The sequence below is a fragment of the Haliotis rubra genome, unplaced genomic scaffold (assembly GCF_003918875.1).
Source record: "Haliotis rubra isolate DU_JTF1 unplaced genomic scaffold, ASM391887v1 Scf223, whole genome shotgun sequence".
In the NCBI taxonomy this organism is placed as follows: domain Eukaryota; kingdom Metazoa; phylum Mollusca; class Gastropoda; order Lepetellida; family Haliotidae; genus Haliotis; species Haliotis rubra.
This window is the reverse complement of record NW_025766259.1, coordinates 838,947-860,709: the sequence shown is the minus strand read 5'-3', so window position 1 is coordinate 860,709 and position 21,763 is coordinate 838,947. Positions and strand designations below refer to the sequence as shown.

The following is a 21,763-nucleotide window of genomic DNA, read 5'->3' as shown; positions in this document are numbered from 1 at the left end:
GAATCAACTCAACTTAAGCCCGTGTGGTGGGCTACAACGGGTATGGTGTGACATTGACCGACACTCGGCGGGGACCGCTGAGTCAGTCTGTGTTCATGTTCCGCGTGTACTACCAGAGCAGGCGATCCTCAAAGAGATCAGCTCCACTCCCACAGGACAAAGCATGGGACGCAGTAAACAACCAGTACGATAGATGGGCCTACTAACGTATTTGCAACGAATTCGAACTAAACCTGAAGACGGATTGGCGTTTAACGGGGCCGAACCACTTGTTGGGTATCCCTCACAATATGCCTATCGTGGATGCCAGCGAGAAGATGAAAGAATGGGGGTACAAGTCGTATCATCACCTCACAACAAACGAGTGGGATGGCCGTTACATGGCTTTCGACAACAGCAAGGATTACCGAGTCTGGAGGTTCGAGCAGGGGGCAGCGGATGACTGGGAAAAGTTCATGCTGGACACGTCCAAAGGGTTTACTCGTGCCGGTGTAATCAGATTCAACGACTCGATTCGAACGTACGTGTGGGCGTTGTTGGGTGAGCAAACGCAAACGCGTTCCAACATCCTCGGTAAGGGGACTGCTTACGACGCTCAGAAACATTTTGTTGTTAACGTTGAGGATGCTATCAATGCTCCAGTTGATCTCCCGAGTGCCATCAAACGCTACCAAGACGTGTTGGAATACGCCCGGTCGAAAGTCGACTAAGTCTTCGACGTGGGACTGTATATGGCTCCGAGCGATATGCAACTGAGAGTAAAAAAAGTAGTGGGTTACAACAACGAAATAGTCATAGCCATGGCAGACCAAAAGTTGGGCGTCAACCCCGATGTTAACACCCCCCATGTCCCGCCACCCACACATACTGGTGCGATGGGTATAGTCGAATCACCCCCAGAGCCTAGGGTTCAACCAACACCCCCACAGTCCCAACCCCCACAATCCAATCAGCAGCACATCGACCATAAAACAGCGCTGGTGGTTGGCAGGGTCACGGTCGGGGTGGGACTCATTTGGTTAAAAAATCCTTAGCCGCTACGTACACCAGACCTACCATGGCGACGATGGCTGCCCACAGGTTTTGACCGAGCCATGTGGCAGTTTTTGCCAGAGCGCTCAGCAGCCAAGAGACGATGCTACCCAGGATGCCGGGCGGGGCTTCGGCGGCCTTACCAGCCAGTTTAGCCAGGGCCTCCCCAAGGGATTTCAGGTGTTTTTTTTATCCAGTCTCTGACGCCCCCGCCACTTGGTGGTGTTGGTGTGGGGGTACCCCCACTCAATGACACCACAAGGGTTGATATGATGAAGCCCAATGCAGTCAGAATGCTGGCAATGGTGATGCCTTGCTCTCAGAATAGGATTCGGATCCTGTTGGCCAACGTAGTGTCCTCATTGAGGACTCGATCGTTGGTTTCCCGTACACGACTGATCTGGGATCAGAGGGCTTCCTGGTTTGAGGAAGCGGATTCCAACCGAGTCCATCTCTCGTCTTCCAAGTTTTTTATTCTCTCCTCGATACGACGTTTCATATCATCGTCCTCCGTTTCGGTGAGTTTTATCTTCTCGCGAGCGATGTGCTCGTCAACTTCGTTCAGTTTCCCCATGTTGTTCACGAGTTCTCCGCGTACATTTGTCAAGGCTTCGTCTAGGCCTCGCAGTTCCCTGAGGGTAAATTCGAGACCTGGCAAGGATTTGCCATGGTACATGGCCAACAGTTTTTCGACGCTGTCCGACGTTTCTTTAGTATCAACTTCACCGCTTAGTTCGGTTCTGGCTGCTTGCAGATCTTGGACGTCCTTTGAGGGATCAGCGGTAACGAGGTGCTGAGCATCGACGACAGTGACGTCTTTCACTGCTACGGGGACCTCTGGAAAAGCGAGGGAGAACGCGTCAATGACGTGTACCAAGGTATCAGCAAATCGACCCGGTTGCGCATGGGATACGGCTTCACGGCAGACCAGCTAGACAAGATCCCAGACGATGAAAAGGCCATCGCCCAAGAGTACGGGAACAGGTTCTGCGTGCCGCTCGACTTCGAGTTGCTCACGGGACACGCGCCGTTTTACCAGGCCACGCTGGGTGATAGGCTTGAATACGAGCTCACGTTTAACGACTACAGCAAAGTAGTGCGTACGCCGAACGGTGATGAGGCCAGTTACACCATAGACAACATCTCTCTGGAGTTCGACATGGTCACTAGCCCAGAGCTGGCCAGGCAGGTTCGAAACCAGTACTCGGGGAAGGTGGCCATCCTGTACGATAGGGTCCTGCGGCATAGATCGGTCGTGCGGGATAAGAGCGACGCACTGTGGAATATCAACCTAAACGTGGCGGCGCGATCGATGAAAGGTATCCTGATCGTTCCAGTGGAGGATTATGAGCCGTTCCAAAGGGACAGCAAGAAGTTTTTCAACCCCGAGATTGAAAAGGTGGAAGTGACCATCGAGGGCGTGCCCAACCAGCTGTTCAGCGCCGTTATAAGGGCACGCCAGCAGTGGGATGAGATAATGAAACTAGCGACCCGGCACCAACACGTCATCAAGGACCGGGACCTATCCCCCGTGCAAATCGGCGAATACCTGACCACCAAGTACGCGCTGTGGTTGGACATGCGATCCACGGATGATGATAAATTGCACGGCAGCGGTCGCCGCATAAACAACGGCAGCGAGGGGATAACTATCCATATAACCAAGAAGGCTCAACCCGCGGGCTAGTTGAAATTATATCTGTACGTTATTATGGACGAATAATATAGAGAATATAGTTAATATAGAGAATGGGAAATTCGTGCAAGCCATCTACTGATTTGCCCCGCGACCCACACTTCGCTATAGTGTGCGGGCAGACGGGCTGTGGGACGACCGTTTTCATGCTGGATATGTTGGAGGGGTACTACCGGGATGTGTTCGATAATATCGTTATCATGTGCCCTACTTTGCACATGAATAGAACATACGCGGAAAGACCTTGGGTGATGACGGACCCGGACGTACACAGAGTCGACCCGGGTACACGTCTGCAGGACTGGTTGAAGGCTTATCACAACACATTTAAAGGGGAGTCGACGCTGTTCATACTGGACGACTGCAGCGCTAATCGTGAGATAACAAAAAAGAGAGACGTGCTATCGTACCTGGTCTTCTCCGGCCGGCACGCGTCTGGGTACTAATGCAGAAGTTCAACTCGGTGTTGAAAGACCTCAGGGAGCAGACGCGATGGATGGCCTTATTTCACTGCAAGGACAGGGCTTCGTTTGAGGAGTGTTTGAGAGAGAATGATGTGATGAGCAAACATGATAGGGAACGTGTGAAGAAACAGCTCGCTGAAACTAAAAATGCTAAGCTCGTGCTCAAGACCGACCAACCCGTGGCCTATAGGGTGTTTTAGCTTAGCAATGCTAAGTAAATGCTAAGCAAAGCTAAGCAATGGTTGTTTTTGAAGTGCTAGCCGTGTGCAACTTAACCTTCATTTCGTTGTGTTTCACCTGCATCGGGTATTATATTATTAAAACTAAAACTTACTTATTACATTATAAGATGGAGTGTGATGAATTGCTAGAACAACTGTTGGAGGGGGATAAGTGAGGGGATGATGGCAAGTGAGGGGAAGATGATAAGCGAGAGAGACTTGTGGTGCTGGCTGTTGGTGGCAAAGCCAAACATTACTTTGGGGACTACACTCCCGACAAAATTCACAAAATGTCAACGGAAGAAATCAATAAGCTGTACGCTAGATACGAGGCTAGACTCGGGGCCGAGATGACAAACACTATAGGATCAGCTATGACCGAGATATACACTGGTATTGCATCGTACTTCCTTCCCATTCCCCAGGAACGCCAACTTTACCTGTGGGAGGACCTTGAGAAAGACCCTTTTATTGAACATGCCTTGAGCTCTATCAGCTGCGTGCTGTACCACAAATACGGTATGTTTTTAGCCCCGGTGACAGCAGCGATTATCACAACAAAGCATTGCCAATTTAAGGAGGGGAAAAATAATAATGATAGTATACAAGATGGATGCTGCCCAAGAAATGACTGACTGTCTGAGTTTGGTTTTACGCCGCTTTTAGCAATATTCCAGCAACATCACAGCGGGGGACACCAGAAATGGGCTTCACACATTGTGCCCATGTCGGGATTCGAACCCCGGGTCTTCAGCGTGACGAGCCAATGCTTTAACCATTAGGCTACCCCACCGCCCCCCCAAGAAATTAGTCCCCAAACTAGAACCCCAACTGGAGGCGACCCCTTCAGAGGAAACCCCCAGGGAGGTGAATCCTACAGTCACCAGGCAGAAGAACCATAAGAGAGTAGCTGCCGGTAAAAAAAGGTGGTCTAAGAGTAGCTATGCTCCACTGTGGAGCCGGGTTCCACTCCTGTTGATTGCAGGCGCAACTGCTGCCGTGGCTATCTCATGGTTACATAATAAGCAACCACCCAGGGACCCCCGGGAGGAGCCCCCATAATTAGAGGTCAACCCAAATATCATGTTATAAATATATATTTTTATATCATATACATAATGTCTGAGGGGAAAACGTTCGTCAACGATGCATACCACGCCACCGTGGTCGCCAGTCTAGCTGTAGCGTACGCTCGGTTGACCAAAATGGTGCTTAAACAACCAACTATCAAGCTAGATTTCAACCTGCAGGATATAGGTATGCTCATAATGAACCTGGGTATGGCGATGGCCACCAAGGACATCCTAGTTAAACAAGGGATCCTACCGAAAAATATTTTGAAGAAAATGTAACTATATATAGGATGGCTACGATCGCCATGATGGTCGACGGGGCGTTAGTAAATGCCCTGGCATTTTCTGGGAGTAATTTCCTCTTCTCGAAACTAGGGGAGTCACACGGAGCTTAGATACAAGCTGACCGTAAGCGCCACAACCTGGCTGTTGAGAAATTACAAGCAGCGCAATCTCAGTACGCGAAAAAACGTGTACAGAGGATCAATTACATTAACGAACAACTCAGGCGTGAGAACCATGCCGTTAAAACATTCCATGATGTTGACGACGCAGCGAGAGAATACTACCTACTAACTGGTAAACAGCTAGAACCACTCCATAAGCCAACACTCGCTCAGTACTACACACCATCCCCTAGGCAAATGGGCCAGGAATTGATCTTTATCGCGCTGGGTCTAGCAGCGACTGCGTTGGTAGCGAAACAATTAGACTAAGTACTCATATAAGAATACAAAAGATGAGACCCGCCCCGTACCAATGCGAATACATGTGTGGTGTCGTGGTGAAATGGGCACTACTGCCTATGCAAAGCTCACGGAGCAAACGTTGTCAGGCATCATCTTATCTACGAGAAGAAAAAAGCCTCTAATCGCTGATAAAGTCAATGAGGAACTAAACGATTTGGGAAGTATTAAGTTTCAAATCACAATAAAAATGTCACTCGATAAACAGCAGGGCGCTGGGGTCATTGAGTACGTTCAGCCTTACTTCCGAGGTAAACAAGAAGTCGTGACTCATACAGAGACTATAGACGAGTCAATCAATACCAGTTTTCAGCAGATACGAGAATACCTAGAACGCTTCACGCACATGGGGTCCGGTTGGATTGTCGATAACATCGATAATGTTTATCTAGACATAGCTAACTACGTGCCATTCAGAGGCGGGTCGTACATAGACTTGCCCCCCTACTACAAAGCAAAACAGGCCATGGTCAACGTCAAGAATAGAGGAGACGATTCTAGTTATCCCCAAGACGATGGGCTCAACTGGGATGGTATAGATGAACCAACCCCCATATCTCAGATCACTAAAATAGAAAAACAGAACGATATAGCCATAAACGTCTTAGGCCACAAAGGTGACACAACAATAGTGCACAGGGTCAGTCCAGTTGGGGGAACAGGGGTGTTGCCGCATGATCAATATATTCATGACCCAGCAAGGTGATACTTATCACTACACGTGGATAAAACATCTCAGCAGGCTGTTGCGTGACCAGTCGAAATACGGTGGGGAAAAAACACTTTTGCATATGATGCCTCCATGGCTTCACACGAGCTGATTTATTAGAATCCCGCCGGGAGGATTGCCAAGGTGTGGGGCAGACTGCCATACGAGTCGACATGCCCAAGGAAGGCGACAATATCCTAAAATTCGACAACCACAAGAACCAAATGTCTGTGCCTTATGTCATCTATGCCGACTTTGAAGCCTTGGTCAAACCCGTTGAGGCTGCCGGGGGTACCCCAGGCACACAAAAAACACAGGAGCATGAGGCCTGTGGGTTTGGATATGTGGTCGTTCGATGTGATGGGGAAACGAAACGAATGCGCTGCATACAGTCGCTCCCATGAGTATGACCCAAGCCGACCGGCTAGCTCACAACTGCAGCACTCACTCCCACGTGTCCAACTCACCACTGAACGGTGATTCAGTGAGAGATCACTGTCACGTCACCGGGTAAGTATAGAGGCGCCGCTCACAGTGTGTGTAACCTCAAGCTTAGAATCACCCTCAAGACAATAAACATCCCTGTGGTCTTCCACAACTTGAGAGGGTACGACTCTCACTTAATCATGCAGGCCATCGCAAAAGTCGACGGCAACCTGATGTGCATCCCCAACAACATGGAGAAATACATCTCCTTCAGCTTGAATGGTCTGAGCTTCATCGACTCGGTTCAGTTCCTCCTGTCGTCACTCGACAGTCTGGTCATGGCCAACGATACCTTCCCCATCACCGAACGATTACTCGCACGCGATTAACGTAAGGAATAAACTGGGCTGTAAGAATCTGGGTACTACCACGACCTGTACTTGAGGACAGATGTAGTGCTGCTAGCCGACGTGTTTGAGACATTTAGGAGGACGCGTTTTAAGCAATATCAACTCGACCCCCGCATGGTACTACACCAGCCCAGGTCTGTCGTGGGATGCATTGTTGAAAAAGACCGGAGTTAAGTTGGAATTGCTCACCGATTACGACATGCACCTAGTCATTGAGAAAGGCTTGCGAGTCGGGATTTCCATGGTCTCTAAACGATACGCAAAAGCCAATAATCATTACGTGAAGGGCTACAACCCGAGCAAGCCAACCAATCATATTCTCTACCTCGACGCCAACAACCTGCACGGCTGGGCTATGAGCCAGTATCTACCCACAGGGGGATTCAAATGGGCATCGCACGAGATTGATGTTATGAGCATCGCGGACGATTCGAACAAAGGCTATATCCTCGAGGTGGACTTAGAATACCCCAAGGCATTACACACATCACACAACAGCTACCCCCTGGCCCCCGAACGTATGAGGGTTAACCCAGACTGGATATCTGAGTACCAACATAACTTGTTAGTTGGGCGGGTGGCAGTCGTTGAAAAACTAGCGCCCAACTTAATGAATAAGACAAAGTACATCGTACACTATCACAACCGACGGCTGTATCTGTTGTTGGGTATGAGGCTGACCAAAATACACAGGGTGCTCGTGTTCGACCAGAGCCCCTGGATGGAGCCATACATCAGAATGAACACAGACCTGCGAAAGCTTGCCACCAGTGACTTTGAGAAAAATCTGTACAAGCTCATGAACAACTCAGTGTTTGGTAAGACTATGGAGAACCTGACGAAACGCGTGACCGTGAAGCTGGTTCGGTCGAATGAGGAAGACAAGCTCAGGAGACTGATAGCCAGCCCGGCATTCAACCGGAGCAAGATATTCACCGACGATCTGGTTGCCCTACACATGAAGAAAGGCCACATCAAATTCAACCAGCCTGTTTACGTGGGGATGAGCATCCTCGATTTATCCAAACACCTGATGTACGACTTTTACTACAACGAGCTCAAGAAACAGTACGGCGACAGGTGTGAAGTGCTGTACACTGACACGGATTCCCTGCTGATGGAGATTCGAACCGAGGACGTGTACGAGGACATGAGAAAACGCCTCGATTTGTATGACACCAGCGACTACCCCAAGGGCCATGCCATACACAACACGGTAAATAAAAAGGTCCTAGGTAAGATGAAGGACGAGTGTGCTGACACGCCCATAGCTGAGTACATAGGTTTGAGGCCTAAGATGTACTCCATCCTGAAGGCTGACAATGATGAGATCCGGAAGGCAAAGGGTGTTAAGAAGTACGTGGTGAAACAACACATCAAACACGCCAGATTCAAGGAAGCCCTGTTCAAGACCCATACCTTAAGACATAAAATGAACACGCTTAGAAGTGATGGGCATAGGATATACGGACTGACGATAAACAAGACGTCCCTGTCGCCGATGGACACTAAGCGTTGGATAGCTATTGATGGGATAAACACGTACGCGTACGGGCATGAGAAAATTGAACCAAGAACATAGGTGTATATATGTCGGGATGTCACGGAACCAAAGAAAGTTTGAGGCTATTTACTACAGCCCACGTGGGTACTGGAAAGGAGCTAGCGCCGTACATAAGCTGGCTAAAATGGGGCGAGTACACCCAGGTGAGGCCAAAGCGTGGCTTGAAAAACAAGCCCTGTGGCAGATCTATTTACCGGCACCATGCTACGTGCCTAGAAGGAAGTTCGGTATTAACATACCCAATAGCGTTCACCAGGCCGACCTCCTATTCCTACCCCACGACAAGAGGTACAAGTATGCCTTAACCGTAGTGGACGTAGCCAGTCGCTACAAGGAAGCCGAACCCTTGACCGCGAAAGACTCGGCCCAGGTAACCCGCGGATTCGAACGCATGTACAAACGCAGTCCGCTGACGTGGCCGACAGAGCTGCAAGTTGACCCCGGGTGGGAGTTTATGGGTGCCGTGTCACACCTGCTAGACAAACACGATACCAAGGTCAGGCGTGGCACGGTCTGAGCCCATCGCACCCAAACCATAGTTGAGAGATTCAATAGGACATTGGCCGAGCACTTATTCGGGCATCAGTATGCGAGAGATGACCAACCCGGGGAAACGATCGACTGAATGGGTAGCGCGGTTACCTCAGGTGGTGTCGGCCATCAACCATGAAATCACCCGTCTCACCGGCAAGAAACCAGCCGACGCTATCAAACTAAAATCAATAGTGGCTGAGTCGGCTGCGCCATTGCATGGGAAGGAGAAACAGATACCAGATAGGGCCCTCGTGAGGTACCTCTACCAGCCGGTGGAACATGAGGGTGATAGTCGTAAGCAAGCCACAGATCCTATATGGTCAGTCAAAACTTACAACATAGATAAAGTGGACATCAAAGCCGACGAGCCGAATTTGTACTACTTGAGAGATGGGCCAGGGAGAGGTTTCGTTAAGGAGGAATTATTGATCATACCGTACGGTACAATGTTACCCCCTATCAACACGTCATAGTGTCACAATAGTGTCACGCGTGGCCGGGAAGTTAACTGGGGGCTCAAAAGTAGTAGACAATGGCGGGTGAGATCTAAGGGCCTGACAAAAGCTTTATTTGTGAAATAAAGCTTTGCAGGGGCTTTTATTGGACTTGATCTCGTACCGCTATTACTCCTACTAGTTTCTGAATGCTTTCTGTGAAATGATGCAGATATAAGAAAAATATTTGTTGTTTGCCGCTTCACTGGGCAAAATTCCACCTATAGGATTGTGTTCAAACTTGTCTGGACCAGACACAAACACGTGTCGATCAGACAACTCAGTGATTGAGATCATATGACCTGTAAGTGAGCGTTATGCAAACTATTGTGTGAGACAGGTCGATACGTGGGATACGCATATCACTGTGCTTGACTTTCCTCCACTTCCCCCAATTCAGTACCCAGTGAACACATGTGGTATGAAAGTGGTAGGCAAATTGCAAAGGGACCCCTGCCATTCAATTCAAATCATCACTGCAACGTGTATGGCAATAGATACCCAAAGATGTGATGAGACTGGTCATCTTAATGCCAACAGTGTGCGTCCCCGTTACGGACATTGTTTCAAATCTTTTTGTTAATTTCTTCATGCCCTTTCAATCGTAACCTGCACTTTCATTAAAGAATTCTTCACGGACTTGATCTTGTTGATTGTTTCAAGTTTGATGACAATTGCTCACAGTACTTTATTTGCATGGTAATCCCACAGTCTCCACGATTCGTATGACATATTATTGGTGATGCGTTTCTAACGTAGTTCAGTATATCCACTTATCATATTTCACCCAATGCATTTCTCTTTCTTTTTTTCGATCATAAGTGAATATGTACCCAGGTAAAGGTTTCCAGCCTCTAAAATACATTCACCCAAACACACCTAGCATCACCATGTTTCCCTCATAGCAATCTGGGTCACTCATGCTTCATTTGCCAACTGACCCACACGGGCTGAACTTGTGGTTTTCCCAGGCACTTCACTCACTCTTTTTTCAAGAGTATTATACGCATAAACTGAGGGTTCCTGGTGATGGGTGGAGTAACTGAGAGTGACCTTAAAGAAGAAGATCTATCCTTAAGGGTTGATGGTAAAACCTTCTGTTGGTGATTAGGGTGAGCGTTGTGAACCAACTTCATGTTGACCAAAACCATCCTGTAGTGTATTTCCTATAGAGAGTGAGCGAGTTTAGTTTTACGCCGCACTCAGCAATATTCCAACCAAATGGCGGGGGCCTGTAAATAATCGAGTCTGGACCAGACAATCCAGTGATCAACAGCATGAGCATCGATCTGCGCAATCGGTAACCAATGACATGTGTCAACCAAGTCAGCAAGCCTGACAACCCGATCCCGTTAGTCGCCTCTTACGACAAGCATGGGTTACTGACCTTCACGGGTCGTATTTGCTATACGTAGTTGGAACACCAACGCTATGAACATCGTCTCGGGAATACCCCATTTCTGATTACGTCATCTACACGAATATGATGACACTCCCACGTTGTGTCCTAGTGTAAGGAAAACTTCTACACTAAGTACTTTACACTGGAGATAAGGATGGGATCCAATGGATCTTCTAACGGGAGTGTTTTAGGGACAATGGATTTATCTGTGGTAAGAGACATAAATGTTCTAAAGGAATGCCAAAATGCCACACATCAGCTAACAGGCTTTGGTCGATTATATGTGTAGACTGATAAATTGTGTTGGGTAATTCTAAAGGAATGCGTAACAGGAGCTAACTGAAGATAATAACTGTGGACATTTGTTAGGAAGTAGTGATTGTAATAGCACTCACGAAAAGGATGCAGTTGTCTAGCAACCGTGAAATCTCGCGACACTTGGCGAGACCAAGCAAGAACCAAGATGGAGGTGCGCACTGGTTTCATTTCCGAGTTTGACTCGGGCAAAGAAGACTGGTCTACTTAACATAAAGAGATTTGAAATATGGATGAAAGCAAACACAATCAAGAAATTTCTCGCTTCATCAAAGTAGAACAGAAAGACAAGATCATTCATTCATTCAGAACATGTTATAGATGTTAAGGAAACCATAATGAAACCATATGAACAAGAAGTATGGAAAGGTAAGGCATGTAAAGGGAAACAACGAAACCATCAACATTCTCACAGCATGAAGAGCGTATCAACTTGAAAGTTCTGATGATAACTCGGAAGATGATAATGAGGAACAACTTTGTATGGTTTGCACCCTTGAGGAGACAAGTGGGTCTGAGTTCAAGTCTGTAATCACGCTGGATGGAAAACCTCAAGTGTTTGTCATCGACACTGGTGCTAAAGTCATACTTCTTCACTCGTACTAAGCTTCGACTTTTATCCTTCCAAGGATAGGTAATCTGGTTCCTGAATAGATCTTCAATTTGATCTTGGAATCTTGTAGGGGTAGATGTGCGAACTTCTTCCAGTATAGAGTTTCTAAGTTAAACGGAGTGAAAGAATACGGGAGTCAACTCTAAATATACTTGTTGGATCATATGTCCACCATATGGAATACGTACGGAGTAACCTCTCTTGCTTTCGCTCACAATCTATGTTAGAAGATAGTTTTTGTAGCATAAATGTTATGAAAACGACGGCAGATAAGAAAAAAAAACCCAGTTTAATGGTGAATTAGGCAAAATGATTTATCATATTAATTTCTGCTAATGCTTGTTCCTTCACATCGTTAAACCGGAAGCTGGCAAGGATTATTGAGGCATAGAACGTTTTCATATGCCACGAGTGGCGCTTAAGACGTTGATTGAAATATGTTTTATGTTAGTAATTATTAAATATGAGGTTGGAAAAGTCAGAGCACAACCCTGTGAGGAAATTGGTGTCTACCTTTGGTGGTGGCGATATAATTGTTTGACATGGAAATATTTTTCGAACCAAAGCGAGAGAAGTACGTTGCCAACCTTTATATATAGGAAGGCCGGTCATTTAGGAAGATCTATACGAAGACTGGTCATTTTTCTCTCTGTTGCGCAACCCTATTTCCGCTACAGTTTGCCTGTGCTTCTCCCAACTAACAGGAGCTAATGTCTTCAGCAAGGTGGATCTGTCCAGTGCATATCAGCAACTTGAACTGTCTGAAGATTCCAAGACATTGTTGCTGATTAATACTCATCAAGGCCTCAGTGAGTACCAGAGACTGACTTTCAGAGTTTCCACAACATCCGCAATGTTTCGGTATGCTGATGGATCAGATTTTCAATGGAATAGATGGAATTGAAGTTCTGCTTGGTGACATCGTCACGTGAACAGAGAACGAAGCTCAACAGCTCGTATTGGTGGATAAAGTCCCAGGAAGACTGGTACAGGATGGGTTCCACGCTCAAGTTGGAAAAATGCAAATTCATAACAAGGGCAGTAAAATACCTGGGACGTCGCATTGAAACAGAAGGAATTCATCCTCTAGATGACAAGATCACGGCTATCACAAAAAACTCCAAGACCGAAGAACCTGACGGAGAGCATTCATCGGCATGGTGACCTGCCATGGAAAGTTCATCACAAATATGTCACTGCTACTGGCTTGGTTGTACAGTTTGCTAAAGGGAAATGTTGCATGGAAATGGAAGAAGGAACAAGAAGATGCCTTCACGCAGTGTAAAGCAGAGCTATCAAGTAACAGTGTCTTGGTCCACTATGACACTAATCGTCCGCTCACTTTGACGTGTAACGCCTCAACAAATGGAATATGGTGTGTCATATGACACGTTATGGAGGACGGAAGTGAACGACCAGTTGCGTATGCATCCTGGACAATGACAGTCTCAAAGGCTAACTACACACGGGTAGAGAAAGAAGCTTTGGCCATCATCTTTAGGGTAGAGAAGTTCCACAAGTACCTATATGGCAGAAGCTATATCCTGATTACAGATCATAAGCCACTCACTACAATCTTTGGGCCAAAGACTGGAGTTCCAATGCTAATGGGCACTTGTCCTCAGGGCACACAAGTATGAGATCAGATACTGTGAGTCGTCTGAGTGCAGTAACACCAACTGCTTGTCAAGATTGCATTGAACAGAGTAATCAGGTTAACTACCTAGACAATCTACCCACCTTAGCAGAGCAGATTGCCGAAGCAACCAGGAGAGATGTTCTTTAGAGTAAATTCGATGGCCAAATCATGTAGATGCGACCCTGGGAGAGGATCCATATCGACTATGGGGAGTTCAGATCCCAAGAGTTCTTGGTGGTGATAGACAGCGGGACCAAATGGCATGAAGTGGTATTTATGTCATCAACGACAGCAGGTAGAACCATAGAAGATTTCAGGGGGGCTGTTTTCAGCCATTGGTTTGCCTGCTGAAGTGTTATCTAACAATGGACCTAAATTCACATGCGAAGAATTTTATAGAGTCAAGAAAATTCTATACCTATTTGGTATTTACATCACGACCCAGATGTGGCAGATCAGCAGCTGAGGGAGTTTGTGAGACTACCAGACTATCAGTTTGTGAGACTACCAGACTGAGCCCAGGTCCGGTGACGACACCAAATCCAACGATCAACTCAGAGAGCACTCAGCCCCGCAGTGACGGTGTGGCAAGGCGATATCCTGCCCGCTTGAGAAAGCCAGTTGAGAGGCTTGATCTGTGAAACGGACTTTAAATCGTTGTCATAAAGACTTCAAGCCCAAGTTAGGATTTAGTTCAAAGTTGAAAGTTTCACCCTGACTATGTGATGGACTCTAAACTTCCAGTGATATGAGTTAACGTCTTTAAATCGTTGTGATAAAGACTTAGTGTTAAAGCCCAAGTTAGGATTTAGTTAAAAGTTTAAAGTTTCACCCTGACTATGTGATGGACTCTAAACTTTCAGGGATATGAGTTAACGTCTTTAAATCGTTGTGATAAAGACTTAGTGTTAAAGCCCAAATTCGGATTTAGTTAAAAGTTGAAAGTTTCACCCTTACTATGTGAAGGACTCTAAACTTTCAGAGATATGAGTTAACGTTAATACTTGTGTTAGATAAATGTTTAAAGTTAGTATATTTTCACGGAGTCATGTTAAGAGACTTAAGTGTTAAAATACAAACAAAAAGTATGGGAACACCCTAGAATTTGATGGTCATATATTAACGTGTTGAGGTCATTTATACTCTTAAGTTAAATTTTTGTGAACATGAAGTGAAGCAACTAATTCAATATTCGTTGAGATTGAGTGAAATGAAACATTGTTAAAAACAGTGAAAAACAATGGTGCTGAAACACAACGCTGAATCAAACAGCACCATGTTTGATTCAAACACCCAAACACAACAAGCTAGTGCGTGTGGAAGACAGACTTTCCATGGACCTTGTGGCAACGTTTTCATGTTCCCATATGCTGCTCATTTCATCAAGAGTTCATCAAGAGAAAGGGAGTCATATAATCATCTGATTTATCAGGGGAACAAATGCTTCTTCTCCTGCTTAGTTTTATACGTTTAAAAATTGTTCCCACCAATATATTTTTGAGATCTCCTTTTTTTTTCAGAATATTATCATGAACTTATAGATGACACACATTGTATCGTGATCCATCACCTTTGATTTTCTGAACCAGGATTCGGATCTGGGACAGAACTGATTGTCGAGTGATGTTGCGGACAGTTCTATGTGACGAGGTTCCTATTTGATCAATATCTGCCTGAGTGATGAGTGAGTGAGTGAGTAAGTTTAGTTTTACGCCGCACTCAGCAATATTGCAGCTATATGGCGGCGGTCTGTAAATAATCGAGTCTGGACCAGACACTCCAGTGATCAACAGCATGAGCATCGATCTGAGCAATTGGGAACCGATGACATGTGTCAACCAAGTCAGCGAGCCTGACCACCCGATCCAGTTATAGTCGCCTCTTACGACAAGCATAGTTGCCTTTTGTGGCAAGCATGGGTTGCCGAAGATCAATTCTACCCCGGATCTTCACGGGTCAATATCTGCCTGAAGGCATCCAGAGTCCTCTCTGTGGATAAAATCTTGTCCGAACATTATAACGCGTCTGCAAGGATGTGGATGTTTCCTGGTATGTGTCTTACTTCAATTGTGGAATCCAGACTGTAACGTAAATCGTATATTTCCGTCGTGTGGTCCATAAGGTCTGGAGAGTATCTACAAGTCTGTTGACATAGGCAACTACCATGGTGTTGTCCACGGCTACTAGAAGTGAAGAGTTTCTGAGTATTAGTGCCCAGTACACGATGACTAATAAGACCGTTATCAGCATGAAAATGTTGATATGGACTGGTGAAGGACAATCTGGTGAGGGTGACATTGTCGGGTTTCAGACACCAGGCGAAACCCGTCGGGAGTTATGACAGAGTCTACCTGTTTCCTTCAATGTTGATCAATCCAATTCTGGATGAATCTTGTAGATGATGTAGACGATTTCTAAATGTTAGATCGTGCATAGATGTGAGCATGGCCAATAGCCAGTACACACTACATCCATTGCCTTAGAGTGTTTAGAATTTTTTCATTTTGATATCCTGGTTGTGATATCCTGATAGCATTCAAATGGGATACCTTGCTAAGTGTCGAAAATGGCCCATATGTATTTCTGTACCTTCTTGGGCTGAAGCTCAATTTTTATTATGCACTAGGAACTCCAAATTTCCAAACAACTCCGTCAGATAATAACATGAATCGTCTACAAATCCATGAATCCTGATGCGTTGCAGATGGAGATACGCCAGAACCGTAGTAACATGCTGCTACATAAGTGAAACCTGTAAATCTCCTATGATCTGCAAGGCATGTACTTGTTGAACCGAAGGATCTGTTAGAGTGCCCTATGCAGTCCATGCTGTAGGGGTGGTTCCTGCAGCTGGTAGGGCCTGCCTTTAAATCCAGACCTTGGACTTCGTCTATTGTCAGCTATCAACCGACGCGAAGTCTGTCTGGCAGCATCTAAGTTGACAATTCAGAATCGCTGGCTGAATACCTCGGTGCATGCGTTAAAATTCAGGGAGCCTGGGTACTCCTCCACAGAGGTGATAGTCATGGACAGTGATGGCCCAAACGAACTAGTTTACTCTCAAATGGTGTCATATTCTCCGAAGGGCTCAGGGCTGCTGATAGAACTTGTTCTGTAAAATATTTCACATCAGGGATGGTGGGTCGAGGTATAGTCTGATCAGCATGGATAGGGATGACGTCATGCTCATCAGAGTCCATCAGAATGTCAAACAAGCTTTCAAAATCCTCGGTGATCATGGCAGGAGTGAGGGGATGTTTCTTTGCCAACTTCTTCTCCTGCCTTTTTTTCACTGTCAAAGGCATTTATCTCAAACGCCACTGGTGACAGAGATTGACACTTACCGCAACTGGAGACAAAGGAACATGGCGTTTGGACACACTCCCACCATTGCCTATGAGTATTGCGAGGGGACATAAGTTGACCACAAATTTAGAAAATTTAGCTCCCAAGGGAACAGTTGAAATATATTTGCTATCTTCACATATACCCATATTTCAATAAATTCAAACTTTTATGAACCATGACAAAAGTTAAGAAAGAACAAGTTAACACATGTGATCATGTGTGCTACAGGTATAATTATCAGGTTACGGCGAGCACGTCAGCGGGTAACACTTGATGAATGTTTAAAGATTTAATTCATGTTTAACCTGTGGATCAGATGTTTCAGGAAATATGGCAGTCAGGTGTTAAACGTATTTGTAGGAATTATGAACCTACACTTTTAACATACGGGATGACGTGGGGATTGCTTGTCCATGATGAAAAAAACGCTTCTCAAGCAGAAACAATGACTTACAAGCTGACAAAAAGACAAAGGTTACACCATGTAAAAAACTGGAAAATACCATTGTTCATGGTGTGTGAGTAACCAGCATGAAAAGCATGCATGACCCAGATTCCAGGCATGTTACTCGTTGTTTGGGTGAATACATTTTAGAAGCTGGAAACCTAGATCGAATGAAGGAAGAGATATGCGAGATCGGATAAGTTTTGAAATTAAAAAAAGGTTTTACAGACAGTATGTGGCAACAGTCAACATGTCTTTTACCCTGCTAGCACATATCAAGCAATGTTAATGTCATTCTTTTTGTTGTTGTTTTTTCTTCTTTTTACTCATATATTATGACCTTTGCTCAAGTCAAATTCAGGCTCTACTGTCCATTACCGATTCTGTGGTGATTATGAAAGAAATAGCCTCCAAACGTGTCTGTTTACCGAGGGTTTCTATTCTAAATAGAAATATATAGTGAATGATTCCTTTTTGTCTACAGACTTGACAGCAGATTACATCGAACATGGAAAAGAGCTCTTCATTGAGAGAAATGGTTTCACCCAATGCAAAGACAGACTGAAAACGCACAAGAGCGTGGTGATTGTCTCCCCTCCAGGTGAAGGTAAAACAACACTAGGACTAGCCCTCCTGAGGTACTTCAGAGAACAAGAACATGGAGCCAAGTACCAGCCCATCATTCTACAAACACCAGAAGAATGGCAAAAGCAAATCGACAAAACCAGTCACCAGATAATTCTCATCGATGACATGTTTGGTATGTATGTTCTTTCCCAGTCAAAACTCTGCCATTGGAGAGACAAGATGCCAGACATGATCCATTCCTTAGTTGGTGGGTCGAAGCTGCTAGTTATGACCTTGAGAAACAACATTTTTCGTGATCTTTCAGCAACATGTACACTGAAACTATTTCAACCTGACAACGTTATTGACCTCTGGTTCACGAGACCACTGTTGTACCAAGATAAAGATTTGCTTGCCAAAATCTACTCTCAACATCATGGTGCTAATGTGTCTGGGGACTACATAAAGGCAGTAGCAACTGCTGAAAGTGTTCAGGGCTTTCCTCTGCTATGCAAGACTCTGATGCAGTCAGTCGCAAAAGGAACTTCAAGAGACGACATGGATTGTGTCCACATTCAGATACTATCAACAGAAATTCAGAATCTGAAAGACTATGATGTAAGCATATTTGCTCTCCTTGTTATTGTTGCACTTAATGGTGGTTCTGTTAACAAAGAAAACACTCCACCATGTTCGAGGGACGTTTTACAGTGCCTCAAGTGTTCACACTATGAATTTAAGAGTCTCCTCTGTCGTTGCAAGGCATACTTCGACATTTACCTAAAAGAAAATGGGGGAAACAATAGCATTTTCACACCCAAATGTGCAGCAGGCAGTTGCAAGGGTGTTCTCGTTATCACATCCTATGATAATGATACAAAATGGTAGTATCAAACAGTTATCAGATATATTCACCGTGACAACAAAGGACATATCCAAAATATCTCCAGTCTGGAAAATAAGCCTCGTCAGTGTTGACGAATGGAAGGAATTGGGCAGAAGATTCGTTGTTCTCATACAGAATGGAGAGGTTGCTGACGTTTGTGGACACGAATCGTTCAACAACAAGGCCTTCATTGAAACATTCTTTAAACTTCAATCACAAAGGAAAATGTCCAAGTTACTACTGACTCAAGACAGTCAACATGGTTTGCCAATGTTATACTGGAGTGTTTTCACAAACAACTCTTTTCTCACTGAGACTATCATTGACGAGATGAAAATATCTACTAAAACAAGACTGGAAAAGATCATGTCAATGTTTGGAAAAAAGATAAATAGGGCCAGGGAGATCGAGATGTTTGAATCAACTGCGATAGCCTCACTATTGGTAGGAAACATCGATTCTCTGAAAGAGGTTCTCAACGCATTGCCTGAAAGCAGTAAGCAAAACCTAATGAAGATGAACGTAAAGAGGAATATATTTCCTACCAGAAACAGGCAGCAAACAATGCAAAATATCCGTGAATATCAGACATTGTCAGACCTTGCAGTAGATAAAGGCTGTATTGGAGCTCTGAAAGTGTTGAGTAAACACGTTGAAAATGTTGAAGATCTGCAAATTGGACAAAATGTCAAAAAAGGCAATTTTAGAGGGAAATCAAAAGAAGCTTCGAGAACTTTTGGAAACCATTTCCAAAATGGGACTAGAAGAAATCTTACAATCATTGACTGAAGCAGAAGATGGAAGTGAGCACACATTTCTTTGTGTGGCTGTTCAACAAGGAAGTATTGACATGGTGAGGGAGCTTGTAGAGTTTCAAGATGTACATATGACTGAATGTTGTAGACCATTGCTCCAAACCTGCCTTCAACATGATAACCTCCAGCTTGCCAAGTATCTGCTCGAGAATGAGTATGAAACAAGTGCCACTGATCAAAGTATGTTGATGCCTCAGCTATGTGAACAGAACAACACATCAGCAGTGGAACTACTCCTTGAACATGGATGTGATGTTAATACAAGGAGTACAGCAGGATTTACTTTGTTGCAGATAGCTTGTACAAAAAACTACTGTGAGCTTTTAAGAACCCTTTTACGTTACAACCCCGACGTGGTGAAGGCAGATTCAGACGGAAACACTGTTCTCCATCAGTCTGTGAATCAAAGGCTCAAAGATATTGTTGCAACACTTGTACATTACCTCCAAAGAAACAATCAAAACCTAAACTGCAGAAACAAAGAGGGCAATACAGCACTAATGATTGCCATCAAGGGGAAAGATGTTGAAACTGCAAACATTCTGCTGGAATACAATATGGCTGTAAACACTGTCAACAACAAAGGGGACACACCTCTTCACTATGCCTGCAACATACCTAGTATGGACATAGTAACTTTTCTCCTGAGACGGGACGCACATGTGAATATTTCAAACAAGCAAGGAGTGACACCACTGCATGTAGCTTCTAGCAATGGAGATTTGAAAACTATTCAGCATGTTGATGAGCGTTCAACTTGTCAAAAAACATCAAGATCGCACGATACATTGTGTATCAGAGATGGGATAGTCCACGTACTTCTCAAAAGAGGTGCTGATGTCAATCTGCAGACTGTGACAGGTGACACAGCACTTCATTATGCTTGCAGACACGGCACACATTCTGCCGTGGGTGCTCTTATTAAAGCGGATGCACTGATTGAAGTGAAAAACAAGTTTGGTGAAGTACCACTACATTTAGCCTGTATGACACCGTGGAGCACAGAGATCAGTTTACTCCTTACATGCTCTGTTGTTGATATGAAGACTGCAGCAGGGAATACTCCTCTTCATTTAGCCTGCTCAAGTAACAACACGAACGCAGTTCAAACCCTCCTGAACATGGAAGCAGATGTGAATGCCCAAAACAATGGTCACCATACACCACTATGCATTGCATTTGGGAGAAAAAGCCATGGAGCATTAGAGATCCTGTTAAACAAATACAGACCTACTAACCTGAAGCATGTCATGTGCTCCACTAATGAGAACAGGTGTGCTGCAGCCTGGCTTGCATGTTCTAAGGTTGAACATCCCACTGCATTTTACAGTGACTTTACTCTTATCAAAGAACCAATATTAGAGCACCTGTGTAGAAGAAATAATTTGGAGGATATGGAACGTCTTCTCATGCAAGATGTGTCACTGGAGACAATCAATCAATGTTTATATCTGGCTTGCACACTCAGACATGTAAGCATCATTATGGCCCTGTTGGAACATAATGCCAATCCGGGATGGAAAACTCGTAATGACAACACATCATTACATGCTGCTGTTGCATCAAATTCAGAAGAGACTGTAAGTGCCCTGCTGTCAGCGAAGAATATCAAGGAATGCATCAATGCCAAGAACAAAACTGGAGATACTGCCCTACACATAGCGTGTAGACACACACATACAGGAATTCTGAAACCTCTGTTAAAGTCTGGTGCTGATCCGAACATCAGAAACACCTCTGATGAAGCTCCCTTACATGTGGCTTGCAAACAAAAAGATGCAAAAACTGTTGAAATCCTTTTAGAGAAAGGTTTTGATGCAAACTCCCTAGCAAGGGGTTATTCTCCTCTCCATACCGCATGTAAGTATTCCAATCTGGCCGTGGTTAGGGTTTTGGTTGAATACAAAGCTAACGTTAATGCGGCTGCAAGAATGACAACGCCTCTTCATGTTGCTGAAAAGGAAAGGAAAGAAGATATTGTTCGATATCTCATTCAAAATGGAGCCAACAAGTTAGCCAGAGATGTCGACCAACGAACTCCTCTTGCATATAGATACTATGCCAATGGTCATGCACACATCACTCCTGATGTGGAATTATTGTTGAACAAGGGATCAGATGTGAACCGCGCCTTGTCGGATGGAAACATTGCATTAATACATGAGGTGAGAGAAAATCACCTAGATGTAGTCAAAGAGCTGGTTAGGGAGGGGGGCAATCATTGACAAGCGTGACATAGATGGACGTTCTCCACTCCTACTAGCTTGCTATTTTGGGTTTGCTGAGATTGTCAAGTATCTTGTTCAAAGTAAAGCCACCATCGACAATCCTGACGAGCAAGGTCGGACGCCACTTTACATGGCA

At 45.0% G+C, this 21,763-nt stretch overlaps 2 protein-coding genes across 2 annotated transcripts in view; both read left to right on the top strand.

Annotated features, from left to right (window-relative positions):
* LOC124277563 overlaps positions 1-18,586 on the top strand; it is a 66,886-nt gene extending 48,300 nt beyond the window's left edge. Inside the window, exon 6 of the mRNA XM_046713280.1 lies at positions 17,616-18,586. Within this exon, the coding sequence (XP_046569236.1) occupies positions 17,616-18,586 (971 nt within the window). The remainder of the gene's footprint in view (positions 1-17,615) is intronic.
* Positions 18,587-19,242: 656 nt separating this feature from the next.
* On the top strand, positions 19,243-21,763 carry LOC124277562 (ankyrin-3-like). Its single transcript, XM_046713279.1, has one exon. The coding sequence runs from the start codon at positions 19,243-19,245 to the stop codon at positions 21,622-21,624; it is 2,382 nt and encodes a 793-aa protein (XP_046569235.1). The 3' UTR covers positions 21,625-21,763.